The sequence below is a fragment of the Bactrocera oleae genome, chromosome 3 (genome assembly GCF_042242935.1).
Source record: "Bactrocera oleae isolate idBacOlea1 chromosome 3, idBacOlea1, whole genome shotgun sequence".
In the NCBI taxonomy this organism is placed as follows: domain Eukaryota; kingdom Metazoa; phylum Arthropoda; class Insecta; order Diptera; family Tephritidae; genus Bactrocera; species Bactrocera oleae.
This window is the reverse complement of record NC_091537.1, coordinates 773405-791260: the sequence shown is the minus strand read 5'-3', so window position 1 is coordinate 791260 and position 17856 is coordinate 773405. Positions and strand designations below refer to the sequence as shown.

Here is a 17856-nt window from a genome sequence, read left to right as displayed (position 1 = left end):
GTAGATAAACACTGCAGGCGGGTGGTGAGTGCATTTTTTCATGTTATTACTCAATAAAATATTTTGGGGTACCCGCAACCAAAGTGGTTTTAAATTCCATTAGGTAAAAATGGCTGAGGGGCATTAAAATGCTTGAAATTGTTTACGCATGTTGTTTATGCACGGTGTAAATTCATATTTTTCACATGTAATGGAGTTTGATTAGCCTCGAAAGAACACACACACTCACACAACGGAGCGTGTGCGAAGCCTTTGTGCTGCCGCACACCTCACAACTGGGGTTAGCAGACAAGTGTTCTTGTGTTTTTCTGAAAATTTGAACATGTTGTCTAAGTAGAAAAGCGGAGTGAAATCTCTTGACGCAAGTGGACCGAGTAAACCAATTTAAATCTGCCCGATTTGCGTTCGTTGTTCGAAAAATATGAATGAATGAGAACATTAAGGCATTACTTATATATCAAACACACAAATGCAAAAGTTGCTAATAAAGCCTTTGAAAAGCTAATGAAAATTACGAATTACCATTTGGGACTCTCAAACTTTGTTGATATTTCTCAATAATGAAAGGATACACGTCTACATGTCTGTTCTAATTGACGCCCACCAATTGAAACCCCTAAATAAGCCCGGATCAATCCACACTTACATATAAAAAAAGCTGGATTGCACATTTTGCAGTTGTGGCACTCGTGTAAATGCATTTATGCATAGTAACAAACGCGTGCCCCCCAAAAAAAAATTCGTTCACTTTATTAATCGGCTCGTGTTACATTTTGTATTAATTTGTTCGTTCATCGCTACTCACCTGCTATTGGAACATTCGCACTTCTTTCTTTTGTCACTTTCGTGTTGGGCGCGCATTTATCCATGACTTTGAAGGACGTGTCTGTGGCCGTTGAGATTTCTACATTGTCTCGTGTCGTCATTTCCTCGAATTGCGCCAAATCATCCCTCGCAGCCTCAGTGTCGTCGATACGAACGCCAGCCAGTGCACCCACTGCCGCTGTCCCTGTCGCCCGCTCGGTTTGGTCTTGATCCACTTGCGGCACAATGTCATCAACACTATGGCAGACACCATGCCAATTAGAATTAGTGCGAGCGTTATTAACAAAGGCAATGCCATTCGCAGCATCACCAGCAACAGTCGAATTGGGCACACATACAAATGCTGACGTGGTCTTTGTTGTGGCTACCGCGACGCTTTCATGGCTTTCACGAATTCCGGGTGACCCCAGACATGCTGTCGTCTCTTCGTGTTGTGTAGTTGTTTGCCGACCGCGTCCATCACCATCAAAATTGTCGTTGTTAGCACTGAAGGTGTTGCATATGCGATGCTTTAATTGATGCTCTCGTATGAGACGATCTCTCTCGTGAAAATGCCGCACGAACAATTGCTCTCCATTGCTAGTGTAACCTAAGGATGTGTAAGTTACGCGCTCCTGTTCATAGTCTGATTGTTTTTGTTTCGATTTTTGTCTTTGTTTTGGTTTTTGGGTTTGTTTCTGCTTGCTTTTGATTTTATTGTGAATGTGGTCCTGGGTGTGGGTGTGTTTGTGGGTATTCGTTAGTTGAGAAAGTCTCGCCGTTTGGTCGTTAGACGCGGCACCATGAGTGTTGTTGGCATTCTGGGTTAATGACTTTCTAACGTATGACGGCAGCGCCGATGTAGACGTCACGTGAGATGAAGTTTCTTCAGCTTTCCAATCTTTGTAGTATTTAAGGGAATGGGGTGGTGGAGTTGGTGGCTTCCGGTGCGCGAACATAGGAGTTGTTGATGATGTGTGAGGTAGGGAGATATATGAAGGCTGAAGCGTATTAATTAATGTTCCCTTTGTTGTTGGTTGTGCTTTCATTTCCATTGATGCTGTTCTGAAACTTCCCGCTACCGCTGATATATTTGTTGAAGCCGCCACTGTTACTGAGTTGGCTGTGGTTGGGTTATTTCTAAATAGGAAAGGACCTGTCATTGCACTCTTGGTTTGCAGCACAACTTCGTTCAGAGGTGATTGGTGTTCTGATATGGATCTATATAATTGCAGAGATTCGGCGGCCGAGACCAAGGTGTCAGTATTGTGAGTCATTTGGTTTCCATATTGATTTTGATAATTATCATGATATGGCTGCCCCACTTTGGGTACCCTTAAGTTAGTCGCAACTGGCGGCGTTTGTGAAAACTGAAGCATGCGTGGAGGTAACAGTGATGGTTGCAGAAATAGTTCGGCCATTTGCTGTGGGGAAGAAGATGGCGGCGTTTGGATCTGAATATTGTGAAGACCAGTTAGGGAAACCTTGCCGTTAACTTTTTTCGTGTGCTCTGATACTGTGTGGGGGGAGGGGGTCATTGGGATAAGGGCGTCATTTAGGCGTTCACCGGATGGTAGACGAACATGCGGTATAGACAATGTTGTCAGTCGATTGGACCTTACAGTTTCAAACACCTGTTGAAGCGTTGGGGACTCTTCAGCTTCTGAAATGATTTCACTTGCCTCTGCAGTCTGTCGCTGAAACAGTTTATTATGCAACCCCTTACTTATATAATTACCATTTGATTTATTATATAAGCTGCCAAATAAACTCGGAAGCTTGTTAATTGGCAGTTGAGTACTCAAGGAGCTATTTTCCTCGATTTGCGCCAACAATGTAGAGTTAATTGATTTAACATACTCCAAATGATCCAACTGGAATGGCGGTAGCTCGGTTTGGGGAAGTGTGTTTTCTAAACCTTTCGTGACATCGGCTAACAGTTGTCCTGGTAGGGGTAACGGGTAAATACCGTTATAATATATATTTTGATTGTCTATTGCATTTATTGCAGCAACGGCGAATGAAGTTGTTGTTGGCGTTGGCGTTAGTGTCCGTGAGTTTGAGTTTAGGCTGAGTGGTGGTAAATGCCAGGGGCAGTGAATAAAAAGCCCCGTCGATTCGCCGTTAACTTTCAATGTCGCCGTCTCTGGAAATGAATAACAAAATTATTTCCTTTAATACGCAACTTAATATGTACATATGTATATATCCAGTATGGCGACTAATTCGCAAGTTTGCATTGACATTAGTGATCAATTGCTTTTTTAATACATATGTGTATAATTGTGATCATACATATATTCATATAGACATGTTATTGAATGAATGTAAACGCCTATCAGTGAATCCATAATGTAGCACATTAATGCCACTGCCACTTGCCATAACCATTTAGGTACGCACATACATACACTTCTCGAAAAGTAATGAGAATTCACCCTAATGGGGCTGCCTTTTTTGGGTTTTCATACAATTTGTGCCCAAAAACATATTTATTGTTAATATTTCACAACCCTTTTTGCCTACATACACATACTTATGCACATAGTCGCATCTTTCATGATTAACTCTTTTCTGATTTTCTGCTCACAAAACACATACATACGTACATCCATATAAGCATGAGCGATATAAATGCGATGAATTATGACTAAGGCGAAAATGACAACATCATCGAATTATCGTTATGTTTTTGCCGTTAATTTTACACCATCATCCCACTTTCTGACAGTGATTAATTCATCAAATAACAATCTGGTAAATATAGTGCCTTGTAAGCGAGTTGCAAAAGTCGAACTATAGGTAAACATATGGTTTCAAATACTTTTACTGCGTAAGAGTGTATATATCTTGTATACGTTCGTTAATGACCGAATGAGTTATACGAAGCCTTCTTTTCCCATACTGATCTAATAAGTGGTGGTTACATTATGAAATAGTGGAAATACTAGCTGGAGGAGCACCAACAACCCGCAGAGCCCTTCTAAAAAGTGAAAAGATATCATGTAAAATGAGTCTTTGCAGCCATATAAAGGAAGAGCAACTAGCAATCTAAATTGAGTGATTATAAGACGCGACTCAAATAATTTGTAACATCTTTTGTGTTACATTTAGGTTAAGACGATGTGTAAAAAGCTTCTGGATACTGTTTCTGTAACAAAAAATCTAAAAAACCCAGGGTAGCCCAAGTTTGAGCGAAATATGCATAATTATTGATCACCCGATTACTTTTTCGTATTGCTCTGAGGAGTTTAAAATGGAAAGAAGTTTGGTATGTATACTTACGTCCACCATCTAAATGTATATTACACTTACAAATATGGTCATTGGCAATCCACGCTTATGAAATATCGTTCCACAAGTATAATATATTTCATAATCATTAGGTTAATTTAACGACTAATGATAAATCACTTCTCAAAGTGCAGCACTCCATAAATAAATATTACATGTCTTACAAATGTGTGTTGAAAAGTTTCTGGGTCTTCACATGTACATAAATGCATAAAAACGCACTCAAACGTTCCAACTACTCATATCAACCGGCGCATTATATGATTATATGATTAAGCATAACATTACGGAAGTATTAGGAAACATTAACACCCTTCGCTGAGTGCTGACACCCCTTTAAAGGTGGCAATCCAAGGCACGCATTCGCCGAAGACGAAGCTGGAGCTGCAGCGCAATCGGATACGGACAGGCGTTTGACACGCGTGTGAAAATTGAACGCTCAAATAAGAAAACGTTTAACTCCTTCACAGGGAAAACATAAGCCACAAGACATATGGCACAGGCCAGGCGACAAGCAGCAGACGTAAGATGGTAGCAGAAGGCAGCAGAGAGAAAGAGATGTTCGAGCAATTTGTTAAAAAGTGAAAGGGTTGTGAAGCATAAAAAACACCACGGAGTGGTAGGTATGTGTGTGGAGTGCGCGAGAGAAGTGTCGCCGCACAGGAAGCCAAACGTAGACGCGTGGCAATGTTGTTAAGATGCGCCCCTGTTGTTGTTGTAATGATGGTAAAAGGGAAAGGAAGCGGCGGCAGATGCTTTTGCCAGCAAATGAGATCAAACGAAAGCAAAGGTGCTTTTGTGACGAAGGGATTGACATTAGACACAAGCGTTGACATAATGCACGAACATACACACGCACATTGTCGTTCATATGTGTGCATGCCACGCGCGCTAAGCAATTTTTCATGTGCAGGAATTCTCGTAAAGGCAAACAATGCTATGAAATGAAAATTCGATGGCAATTCGATAGCAACTCGAGATGAACCACGCGTTTCAGTTGCACGATAATTGCGAATCGCAACACCTTTGTCTTAAATCATGCACACAACAAACTATAAATAGTTCTACGAGTATATAGCATGAACTATTTCACATATACATATACAACTTTCTCTTCGAAATCAGCACTCAAACGCACGGTAGCCACCGAGGTGCAGCAAAACCTCCGGTTTGGCATGAAGAAGTTGTCATGATCCCGAAATATTCGCTTTAAAACTAAGTCTTAAAACTTCTGCAACCTCTCTAAGTCATAGTCAATGCATATAAGAAACATCGACGCTTAGCAAATCGCAACATAGGCTCCACAATTTCTCTGATATAAAAAGGAGCAGAAATAAAAATGGGGAAGCAGTTGCTCTTTGCTGGCTGGCTCATGACTGGAAAGCGACATGCTACTAAAATAAATTTTTGATTTGAATAATCATATGCTATTTTACAGACCTTCTTTAAACTTATGCAAATTAAGACAACAAAAGAGAATTTTAATAATACATTTTCAAATAGTAAGACGAAAGTAGTTTAAATTATTTCAAAGCATACTTATATTAATGCATTGTAAATATTTATTTATTCATAATTTCATAGACGTTTTCAGCTACATATAATTGCGAATCTATAGTAAAAATGGCAAACTTAATTTCTCTTTTTTGAAGTCGTTACATGTTTTAGAGGGAAGCATAAGTCTATTACATACATACATACTTGTTTGTGTATATGTCAATCATTTTGAAGCTGGTATGAGTAAATCTTAATCAGAAAGTAACAAAAAAGTCAGTTGTCAATATTTAAGAAAGATGAACGCTTCAAAAAGCAAATTCAAATGTCTTACTTTGACATCATTCGTTACATTCTTCCCTTTTTACTTGGTTGGTACAGCTTGCGTTAAGGCTCTTTTCGCCTCTTTGTCGTTCGCAACAAAAGGAAAGTGCGCGTAAAAGTAAAAGGATATGCCCGCAGTGGCGGTTTCAGAAAGGTGCATCGCTTTTTAAGAGTAAATTTGAGGAAAAGGATTTTTTAATTCACGTTTGCGGTGGCAACTGTGCGGCATAGCAGTGTGTGTGTTTTACATTGTCGTTGTGTAGAATGGTGTGACGGGATTTTGCGAAACCAAATAGATTTCTTGTGGATGAAACAAATTGAGCCTGAAAAAGGATTTAATTTAAGTTTCAACAATTGCAATCGCTTGCGTCTATTGGCTCAGTTTGTGGTGCGATGCAATTCCGACTTCATAGTTGAGTGCCCGTCAAAAGGATATGTGTAACGTACGAATATATTCATATGCCCGTACAGACTTATTGTACATATACTAGTAGGTATGTACCTATGGCGTAGAGTTATTTGCGTGGATCATTATTTGCCTGCACAGCTCCAACACCACGCACCAGACGCGTCAGCGATTGACAGGGTTGCCATTGTTCGAATGCAGCTGCTAACGGCTTAAAACTTCGGGACATACACGCATTCATTGACCCTCTCTCTTTATTCTAACCGATTGTTTCTTAAAAAACAACAATTTTTCATTTTACAAACTATAGATTTTTACACACACACGAATAAAGTAATTGCATACTTTTTTATTGAGCAAAGTCATTTCAATTAAATATGACAAATGTTTCTTAAAATTAGACCATTTGCTAGCACATCCAAATACTCGAGGCAAGATTGTAATTGGCGCGTTTCTTGAATAAGTCAAGGCCCGCGAATAAAGCGAATGGAATATTATTTGAAGAATTTATTGATGTATATAAATATACAGTTATACTTTGATGGTTTAAATAGAAATCGAAAACGTTTTCTTGACTTTCTCGAAATTGAATAAAAATTTTAAAATGTGTGCTGGTTCTTTTTTAATTTAACGCAGCCGCAGATTCATCTTCGGCAAATGAATTACGAAGCATTTACTCAGCGTTTCTGGTTATTTACGCAGATGACAGATCGAATTACAGCAAGATATTTGCATATCTCAAAATGGGTCAGTTAATGGCGCAGAAAGTCACGCATGCCCAAATGCGAGTCTATTTGTAGTGCTGCTGTGTACGCAAAGGAAAGTGAATTAATGCACACAAACATACAAACAACGGTAGAATTTAGGTTAATTGCCAAACGGTTCTTTGACTCAACACCCGGTGAGATGGCCGTAAGAGCCGAAGACATCTGGGATAGCAAGAACACTCCCTTAACAAGTCATTTGCATGTCGAAATCTTAGCGGCATATGAGCATACATGTGTGTGTGTGTGAGATGAGTTTTGTATTTATTACTTGAGTGGCATCAATCAAACGAGCATAAAATGTATTTATGGTTGTGTGTGCAAGACGCCGTCACCTCAATTTAATTAACTATGTGCTTTTATTAGCTGAAATTAGCAAGAAGAAATGAGCAAAGTTTCAAAGCACCAATCGTACATACATACAAGTATGCACAATTAAGACAAATTTTAAATGATAAAAAAGTGTTTGCCTAGTAGTGGTTACCTCTCTACGGGTATTATTAAACAACTGGAGGTATTTCTGTTATGCTTGAATTTGGTACAAGAATCTATTAGTCTACCGGTAGCGCTTCAATCTAGTAAGATACGCATAGATATTTTCCGAGCAATATAGGTATGGCATTTTGCCTTACGATATCAGCAAGCGTCCCACTAAAAGAAGATACAGTTATAAAAACACCTAGCTAAGGTATTATTTTTAATTATCCATTACCCCTTCAAAAAAACCCTTTAATCTATAAAAAGTTCCGCTGAACGGCCAAGTATAAGACTACTTTGTTTGGATATTGGATATGCTGTTATATGAATTATTTCCACAAATTGCAAAGAAGTGTGAAGAATTACGACGATGCACACGCGATCATAGATAGAATTTCATAATCACTTTCAATACGCAAATTCAATGTTTCTCCAAATGAAATACCCCCCCAAAACATAATGTAAAAAAGCTCGTCGGCAACTGTTACCCGCTTATAGCGATTAAATACCAATTTTAACTAGTTTAATATACGCAATTCGGAAATGGCTTATCAGATAAGACTTGCAATTTTTAGTATTATTGGGACACATTTCGGCTTTGTGTTTGCAGAGCTTTTAAAGAGAGTTTAAGTCGCTGGTAATGCGAATTTCGATGCCGAGGACAACCCTAGTGTAAAAGTAATTCGGAAAGTAACATTGCAAAGGTAGTGAAGGCATAAGATTTGGGAAGAACCAAACTTGTGGTGAGCTGATTATCAATGTCTCAAAATAATATATGAGGTCTCCTCAGTCTCACCACAGATATGTGTATGTAGGTATGTAGATGCATACAAATAATCATATAAATATTAGGTAATGAAAAATAGGCCATAATGAGCATTTTGTGGTGGGCCGCGCATTATAAACTTAATTGCAAACTCGTCTCACATTTATGGCTACATAGAGACATACGGACAGCCGCGAGTAGATTCACATATGTATATTTTCAGGTAGAATAGTCAAGCCGACATAACATATAGCATAGAAAAATATAAAAGTGCGCACTTGCTTACTTTCATAAATTCTATTTCTATACGAATTTGGGCCAACCGACTGCCAACAACAATGATTTTAGCTGATGAGCCGATAGAAATCAGTTGGGCGAAAATCCATATAAACCAAAAGCGCAAGCTGGAGTGGTGGCTTAGAAGTACTTAAGCTTTCGTGGTGTGCAGAAGCGTCATAGTTGCGAGTGAGCACTTTGTGAATACATATATTACGGAACAGAACAGAACATTGCTCAGCAGCAAATATTCAAAGCAGCATTCAGCTTCGAAATGTCATCACAAAGTCATGGTCTATTGGCGTTGCTGATCATTACACTAATCGTCGATTGGCCATGGCCCTGGCCTGCGCGTTTGGCGCATGCGATGAGCATTCCAACGGAACGTTCAGATCAAACACAGTCAAAACTAAATAGTACGGGCAGTGCGCTCTTTCAGTTGCCCACACAAATGGATGAGTACGCGGTCTTGGCAGAGTTCGGCAGGTTCACGTTAGCCAGCATGAACCAAAGCGTGGATCCGTGCGAAGACTTTTACGAATACGCGTGCGGTAATTGGAAACAGGCTGAATTGGTACCGGTGCGTTCTCGGAATAACACATTTTTGAACGCCATGCAGTTTTCAGTTAATCAAATGCTCACTCAGTTCTTGAAAAATGCTACCGAGAAGGAAATGAGACTGGATAATGCGGAGTCCAAGGCGAAAGCGTTTTTTGCGTCTTGCATGCGAATGAGCGAGGATATGTCCAAGGGCTATAAGCTGCTTTTGGAGACGGACGAATTTGCCTTCAATTTGAATGAAAAACGAGAATCGAATGAAACATTTGATTGGATCAGCATGAACTTCTTGTCTAAATATGGTGTGTATCCTTTACTTCCTCTTAAAATACACTACGATACAGAGAGCCGTAAGTTCGACGTACTGCTGAGTTCCTCGGGCAAGGTGCTAGGCAACTCAGATGTCATCGACATTAAGAATATGACAAGAGATTTTAAAATTGAGAATGAAGAAGAACTTCGGCAAATCAACAAAGAATTTCAGCATGTCATCGATTTTGAAAAGAATCTTACAATGCATTCTAACAGAAGGAACGAAACAGAGGAACTCACCTTAGGCGAATTCAAATTGAAGTACAAGGACAACTTGTTGAACTGGACACGTTACTTCGAAGTAGCATTCAATGGAAGCGCGAAAAATGATTGGATAATACAAAATACCATCGCTGATGCAGAACCCCTTGTAAATTTTTTGCAGAAATCCGACTTCGATACTCTGAGGAGTTATCTGAGGTGGCGCACGATAGCCAAATTCTATTATTTATGGAAGTATGAAACAAGTGATAAGTCAATGGAGAGTAATTGTCGTGAGCACACTAGTCAGTACTTTAATTACGCACTGCTTCCATGGTTCATTGACAACGTATACGATGCCGAACGGCGCGAAGATATTTTACAGCTAGCGAAACACATTAAAGAAACTTTCTACGATCTGTTGGGCAAGTACACGTGGTTGGACGACGAAACACGTTCAAATGCGAAGACGAAGCTACGTGCCATGGACATCACTGTCGGCTACTCTGACGAAATGCGGCACCGTGACGTCATCAACCATGTGTATGAAGATGTGCAGATTGGCGACAATTGGTATACGAATTTACAAGCGGTTGAGAAGAACCGTGCAAGGGTACGTATGCGTTCGGTAAATAAGGCGATAATACCGCCACTTATGTCCACGCGCGATGTGAATGCCTACTATGCGGACTTTCTAAATTTGGTCTTCATAGGCATTGGCATTTCTCAGACGCCATTCTATCACCTGAAATACCCAGCATCTATCAAATTTAGCGGTATTGGCAATATAATTGGTCATGAGATGGCACACGGCTTCGATTCCTATTGCTATCAATATAATTACGATGGCAAGAAGCTTAACTGGTGGACCGAGGCATCCTTGCGCAATTTCAAGGAGCGCTATCGCTGCTTGGAGTCTCAGTACAACAAGTATATATTCCACGGCGTGCTAACAAATGGCACACTCACATCCGGTGACAATATTGCAGACAACGTGGGCACGCGCATCTCGTATCACGCCTACCTAAATAGTTACGGTAAATTGGATGGGGACAAGAAGTCCATACCCGGTGTGAATTTGACCAACAAGCAGTTATACTTTTTGAAATTTGCTCAAACCTGGTGCACCGGCAAAGATGACGCCTCCAAGGTGCGACGCATGAAGACCGACGTGCATGCTTACGAAGAGTTTCGAGTAATTGGAACGCTTCAAAATATGCCGGAATTCAGTGAGGTGTACAAGTGTAGATTGGGATCGAACATGAATCCGTTAAAGAAATGTGTGGTTTGGTGAATGATCAACGAGCGAATAAAGTGCAAAAGAAAACAACATAAACAAAGTATTTACATAATATTGAAGAAATTTCTTTGGTTGGGTTGTCAAAGATGATTTCTCTGTTTGGCTATATTTTTCAAACTATTTTTTTTACTGCAAAGGGTAGTTCTCTTGTACATAATATTAGGTCTCTGAGTATGTTAATGGCATCAAAAAGTATCTTATGAAAGAACTAATGCACCTTTTTTCGCGAGTCTACGGACATCATTTCTGTAATAAAAGACCCCGTTTGTGCCACAGGCTTTTGTGTTATAAGAGTCTAATTGTAATGGAATGTAACGAATTTCGCAGAACAATGGGGTTCCTCAGCGGCAATAAATCCATAAAAGAAAAATCACATTTAATAGTATATGCATAGACATACACACATAACAGGTGAGAAGGGTGCCACATGAGGCATTGAGTAGAAACGCATGAAAACAGTTAGAAGATTTGGCATTATTAATTGTCACTCCGCAGCAGGTAAGAGCTCTTCAAAAATATACGAAACAATACGTGACAATACGAGCCAATATTTAACAGTACAATTTTATTCGAGCAGTGACTGACCCAATATATTTATATAGCATATACATAAGTATACCTGAAATCTACTTTGGTATATCAAAGAACTCCTGTGCGCATAATAATTTATAGATTTAGAAGGAAGCAAACCGGCTGAAGTTATCTGCCAAACTAACGGATTTTACGGTCTTTTTATGCGTTTCGGCGCCATAGTTCTTATTAGGACTGCGTTGAGATGAATTTTTACCTGCTCGGTCTTGGCTTGCCGATTAATTTTAACACTATCTGTGTGCCTTTTTGACTTATTGGTCACTTTCTTTTCAAACGAAAGATCATCGTGCATATTCGTTAGTCATTTGCATTTTGGTAGTTTGTCCGAATCTCATCATAGCGGGACGTTGTTGTAGTTTCTAATTTTCCCTGCATCAATGTGCTCTTGATTGCGAGGAGATTTGCCTTAATATAAATTAGCAAAAAGTGCAGTTTGAGTAAATGAATTAGAACGAATTTCGTACTTGTAGAAATTGGCCTGCCTTTAGGTTGAACGCCAACAACCAACAGCTAGTGCCTTGTGGTGTCGTGGTTGTACTTAGTGTAGAGTAGACTTCGTGGCCCAGCAACAACATGTTACCTTAATTACATGCACAGCCTCTGAGTTGGTCAGCGGCTTCCATGGGAATCAGGGCCAACTGGTCATGCAGGCTGTATGATCTTTCCGATCGTCGGTGAACAAATGGGCGTTAGCGCAGCCGCAACCATGTCGCCGATACAGACGCAGAAGCCGCGCATGCGGCCGCTTGGGAATGGACACATGCACAATCAGTCCGAGCAGTGTGCGCAACCAACTGCCGCGGATGCGAACTTCCCAGAGTAATGGCCGCAGCAGCTGCCATAATATTGCAATATGAAATGGTGAATTATGAAAATCGTTCAGAACTGTGTTGGGCCAAACGAAAAGCGAAGAAGCACCACCAGAAACGCAAAGTAAGCTTAAGAATCATGAGACCACATAATGCATGCAACTGCTGCTGCCGATTTTCTTATTTTATTAAGTGGAGATGATCAATTTAAATATTTCCTTCGCTGTTGCCTACACGAACGCGTCGCCCCTGACCTTGCTGCCATGCTTGGTTTCTTCAATCGGCCGCCTGCGCATCCATCTCGTGGCCCGGGTTAATGTAGTGTTCCCAACCGATGTATGGAAGCAATATTTACGTGGTCAGTGGCAATTGAGCACAAAATATGGTCGGACATGCTTGTTGTTGCTTTTGTTATTATTATTATTTTTGTTGTAGCTGTAGCTGTAGCTGCTGCTGCTGGTGCTGGTGCAGCTATTGCTGTTGTTTTAGTAAACGCCCTGACGTTACGCCTGCTCGTACTGCCGCACTATTGAATCACCTACCACAACAAAGATCGCTAAGCGAAAACATTTTAGCGAAACTCATGAAAACAACAACAACAACAGCAACGGCCGATCGCACGCAGCAAGTGTTGCATGCGCTTTCGACAAATACCGGCATATTTCGACGAGATTGTGTGTGTGTGAGTGGGTTTGCGCTTGCGCGCGCGCACTCCTGCCCGCGATTATCTAAATTGCATACGAAATTATTTTAATTAAAAATCTAATTTAGCATTTTGTTTTTGGGCCGGTAGAAGATGTTTAACATATTAGAGCCAAGCGAGCCGCACAATGTACATACGTGTATTACAGCAGGGCTCGCACAGCGGCGAAGTTATCCAATGCATGGCCGTAAAGCCAAATATGTCCATATACGCACGAATCATTCCTTGCCCATATGTACATACAAACACACGTACATACGTACATGTGTATACATATGTGAACAGTATGCATATAAGCATGAATACTCGGTGAATGCCAGCATATCAGCATAAGGAGACGGGCAGACATGCATACTCCGATATACAAAAATCACAAGTGTATTACAAAGTCCCACCCATGGGAAAGTTTGTGCAACTTCACAGCAGAGTATTAACGCTTTTGCATTTGAACCCAACTATGGGCAGGTCCAGCTCAAGCCAAGCGAAGCGATAGCCACACTACATACACACACACGTATACGCTTCACGTGTACTTTTTCTCAGTTATATGGTAAGCTATGGCATTTTCTTGGCCTTATTCAAATGATCTCTGAAATATTCGGTTTTGCACCGGTCACCAACACATATTCCTGTAACCGTTTCGACGTCTCTAAAACAATGTCCTTTATAATTCTTAAGAGTGAGCATAGAGAATAGTAATATAGTAGGTTTGGACACCAAAACATTAAGTTTTTATAATGGCTTGAATAAAAGCGGAAAAAATGCATAAAAATAGCTGAAACATAATTTCGTCTTTTTTTAATTCTCTTTACGGTTGGACGCACTCATCTCTAACGCGTTCTAACGTGTGAATGATTGTGGCACTCTCACGAGCACAGAGGATAACACTCACGCATACATATGTTGCATGTAATTAAAATTTCGCGTTGAAGAAGTGTGAAAATACGTCATGTGGTCAGTTGTATTGATCATTTGTTGATCGACGAGTATTCGCTGCTCTTACCTTCAGCTCCAATTGAGCTTAGGTCTTCCGCTCCGCTACAAATGAGTATGCATGCAAGTGATTAATGATCGTTGATTTGAGGTTCTACACAACTTCACAACAAGTACTCATAAATGTATGCGTTCTGTCGAAGAATTCAGTTTTCCGGTACATCCTTTGAACATTTCCAAATGAATTTGTGAGAATTTACATATGTACCCGTGTATACGCGCCACTATTAAGCATGAGCGTATCAACTGACATGTTATTAGGGTAGGGTAAGATTGCCAAATTGCCTAAGCGTACTCAAACTTCTGGCATCAATTACAATATCCTGCCAGAATGTATATATGTACGTATTCAGAAGTATTATTTTCTTAATTTGAAGTAAATATGTATATATGTAGACTGAAATTACCCATTTGTGTAGCTATATGTACGTGCATGAGTAATGGGTAAACAACTGTGCTTTTACAAGTAAATAGGTCTATGTATATGTGCTTAGTAATACCCACCCGTGCTCTTCAGTTAAAGAGATATACAAATATTTTTAACTCGTAGAGAAAAACTTCCATTTTATTTTGAAATTATACATAAATTTCACTATGTTGTCGGGCGAAAACATGCTTCTTGATAATTCTAATATAATAAAACTTATTTTTGAGTGATGTGAATATATTTTAATATGAAGAAGCTCTTGATAAAATACACCAACCGTTCGAAGTGGATTAATGATCTGTGGACCCTTAAACATTTAACGGAACCATCAGAACGTTCAAGTTCAACCAAATACTTAACAATCTAGACATATATTATTTAAATTTATTATAAAACAAGAAGAAAAAACAGTAACGCCGACTGCAGCCAAGTTGATATACCCTTCACTGATACATTTCTTTTAGCTATATATCTATAACTAGAAAACGTAACCGGCCAACTGTTTGCTAGTACTTTCTAGCCACCTTCTTTGATATAAACCACCTTTAAGTCGAATTAAGGTTACTTAATGAGATAAAAAGATCTTTATATTGTTTCGATTGGTCAGTTATGATGACAGCTATATGCTTAAGTGGTCCGATTGTGGTGGTTCCAAATCAGCAGCTTCTTGGGGAAAAGAGGACGTGTGTAAACATTCAGATCAATATCTTCAAAACTGAGGGGCTAGTTTGTGTATATACAGACGGACAGACAACCGGTTAACATTCAGTTCGGCACGCTGATCTCTTACTAATATAAAAATATATACTTTATAGAGTTGTTCACCTTGTACCTTGTTCAGGTTATTAATATAGATAGACGGAAATATTGTAACTATATAATTTCGTTCTATATACTTGTATTCATATACATACGTCGAGTCATTATATTTAGCGACAAAAATAAGTTATTACTTTACATACATAGATATGTATGTACATTCGCACGAATAAATTTTCCTGTTTACATAAATACATTGGGTATGGTAATGCATGAGCTGAATATAACAGATAATTATAATTACCACAGTGAGTAAATGGGTAAATAAAGATTTGTGTAGCTGAAATGAATAATGAAAACCTCAAAGAGTACCTTCTTAATCGAATGCAGCAGCAAATTAGGATCTAATTTCTCAAAACCAAAAACAACAATAAAACCTTGGGCTTGCCTTTAGATATAGATATAGATGAATGGGAAAGGGGAAAGGGGAAAGAGGCAATGAAAAAGATAAATGATTTCAAGACAGCTCAGGTGCAGTGGCAGCGGATTTTGATTGACGTTTCACTGCAACTGTAAATGCATTCTAAATGAGCAGAGCGGAAGATTGTATTCGCGCACAAAAGAAATTCAATGCATCTGCATAGAAGATCAATGCGAGACATTCAAATTTGGCAGCGCAGCCTCATGCTGAGGCACAACGCTCGCTATCTGGCCGCCGATCCATTAGGAAGACAATGCGATCAGCCGCTGCAGCAGCGTGAGTGGCGGTGGCAGAAGCAGGCGCAGCAGCAGCATCGAAGACAAATGAGTTCGTATTGACAGTGACAGGATGATGGTGCAGACGGACTCGCGAATAGATTCATGAGTGAATGCGCGCATGTGTGTGTGCGTATGCCGGTGCACTTGTGCCGACAGCTTTAGTCACCGAGTCTCTCGGGTTCTGGTTGTGTGCGTTTTCTCACATTAACCCCTAAAGATGGAGCGATTGCGTCTGCGACTGCGCCGTAGCGCTGCGGTGCCGCTGATGACGTTGTTGTGTTGCGGTCGTTGCATTTCTTTAATTTTTGAAGATAATTAAGCGGAACAATGCATTGCATTCACAGATATTTCTGGTCCACATGAATGCACCAGCACACACATTGCCACACACATCAGCACTACTTTGGATGCGTCCATGTGCATATCGAGATTTTCTTATTGTGTTTTGATTGCACTTCGGCTACCTTACGATGTTGCTTCAATTAGTTGCCTGCATATCGCCTGCAATTATAATAATTGCTTTTCTTTTATCTTCTCTCGGCTGCGGTAAATAAATAAAAAATGATGCGAAGGGCCTATGCACCATTACACATACATACATGCATAAATGTACACATACAAGAACATGGGCATATTCGTACTCTTTTCGTGCATTCCCCACCTGTGTGGGTATTGCGGACTGTGAATGAGATGTAATTTGCACTTTGAGAGACAAATCGGCTTGTTTACACACACATACAATCACAATTGCTCGTGAAGCGCAAGTACATTGGCACATTTTCGGACACAATTTGGGTTTTAATTAAAAAGTGCACTCTTCCAACTCTCCACATGTTTGTTGCATGATAGATCCGCAAATAACAGTAAGTTTTGCTGCTGTGGTTCGAATGCGTTTAAAGTGATCATTTGAATTCGTTTGTATATTTTGCATTACTACTATTTACACGCTTAATATATGGCACATGCAGTTAAACAATATACACATACATATGTACAAGTAGAGTACGTAAGTATATTTGTCAGTCAACTGGGCTTTTAGTCTTGTGTGTGCGTGCGTCTCTTTTATTCAGAGATATCAGCATTGGGTTTTTGAAATTACTTTAATTTCCGGTGGCGTGCTACGCATAATGTGGTCAGCAGCTTCTTTCTGATTTTTGTCCATTTTCTATCGGCGTGTTGGTACGTGTGTATATATGTATATGTAGCTGTGTGTGTCTGCTTTTCCCCTTCGGTTTTGGCTCACCTGTCGGATAGTTTTACATTGAACTCCATAATTATACATAAATCTTAAACATTTCCTATTACCGCATCAAATCTTCGGAACATCAAAATGACGCTGGTTTGCATGTGACTCGCACATTTCCGTTTCCCAAGTAGATCATTAGATCATTTATTTACATACGCAAATGTAAAGCGGTCGCACACAAAAAAAAATACATGAATACAAAACCTTAAATAAACGGTTAGACAAAGCTAACGCTTTACAGTTAAAGACGCTTACCTCTTCCATATTTTCTGCCAACTAAAATATTGCACAAGTCTACTACTTTTCGTACCAAAGCTGTGCTGATACCAATCGGTAATGAGATGCAGATGACCGTTTGGAGTAGAAGCTTATTTTCTATTACTGTAATCGCATTAAAGCTTGTACTAAGTCAACACTGGTAGCAGTATTTTAATATCTGAATACAATCCTTTGGCTACAGCTAATATATATGTTTGTATGTAGTACATATGTATTTGGCAAATTCTAATCCTCTCGAAACAGTTAGCAGTTCCGCCTTAGGACTTCATCTGATCGTTTAGTCATCAATTTAAAAACGCCTTAAGAAGTGAGAC

The 17856-nt window shown here is 39.7% G+C and overlaps 2 protein-coding genes and 1 long non-coding RNA gene across 4 annotated transcripts in view; 2 read left to right on the top strand and 1 right to left on the bottom strand.

Moving 5' to 3' along the window:
- The window catches only part of LOC106614963 (uncharacterized), a 136584-nt gene that overhangs the window by 29764 nt on the left and 88964 nt on the right, over window positions 1-17856 (top strand). The gene's annotated exons all lie outside the window — the stretch shown is intronic.
- Window positions 1-17856, bottom strand: part of LOC106614955 (uncharacterized) — a 46586-nt gene that overhangs the window by 22121 nt on the left and 6609 nt on the right. The window contains exon 3 of the mRNA XM_070106919.1: window positions 806-2950. Within this exon, the coding sequence (XP_069963020.1) occupies window positions 806-2950 (2145 nt within the window). The remainder of the gene's footprint in view (window positions 1-805; window positions 2951-17856) is intronic.
- On the top strand, window positions 8822-10971 carry Nepl7 (Neprilysin-like 7). The gene has a single exon (XM_014230863.3). The coding sequence runs from the start codon at window positions 8880-8882 to the stop codon at window positions 10968-10970; it is 2091 nt and encodes a 696-aa protein (XP_014086338.2). The 5' UTR covers window positions 8822-8879; the 3' UTR covers window position 10971.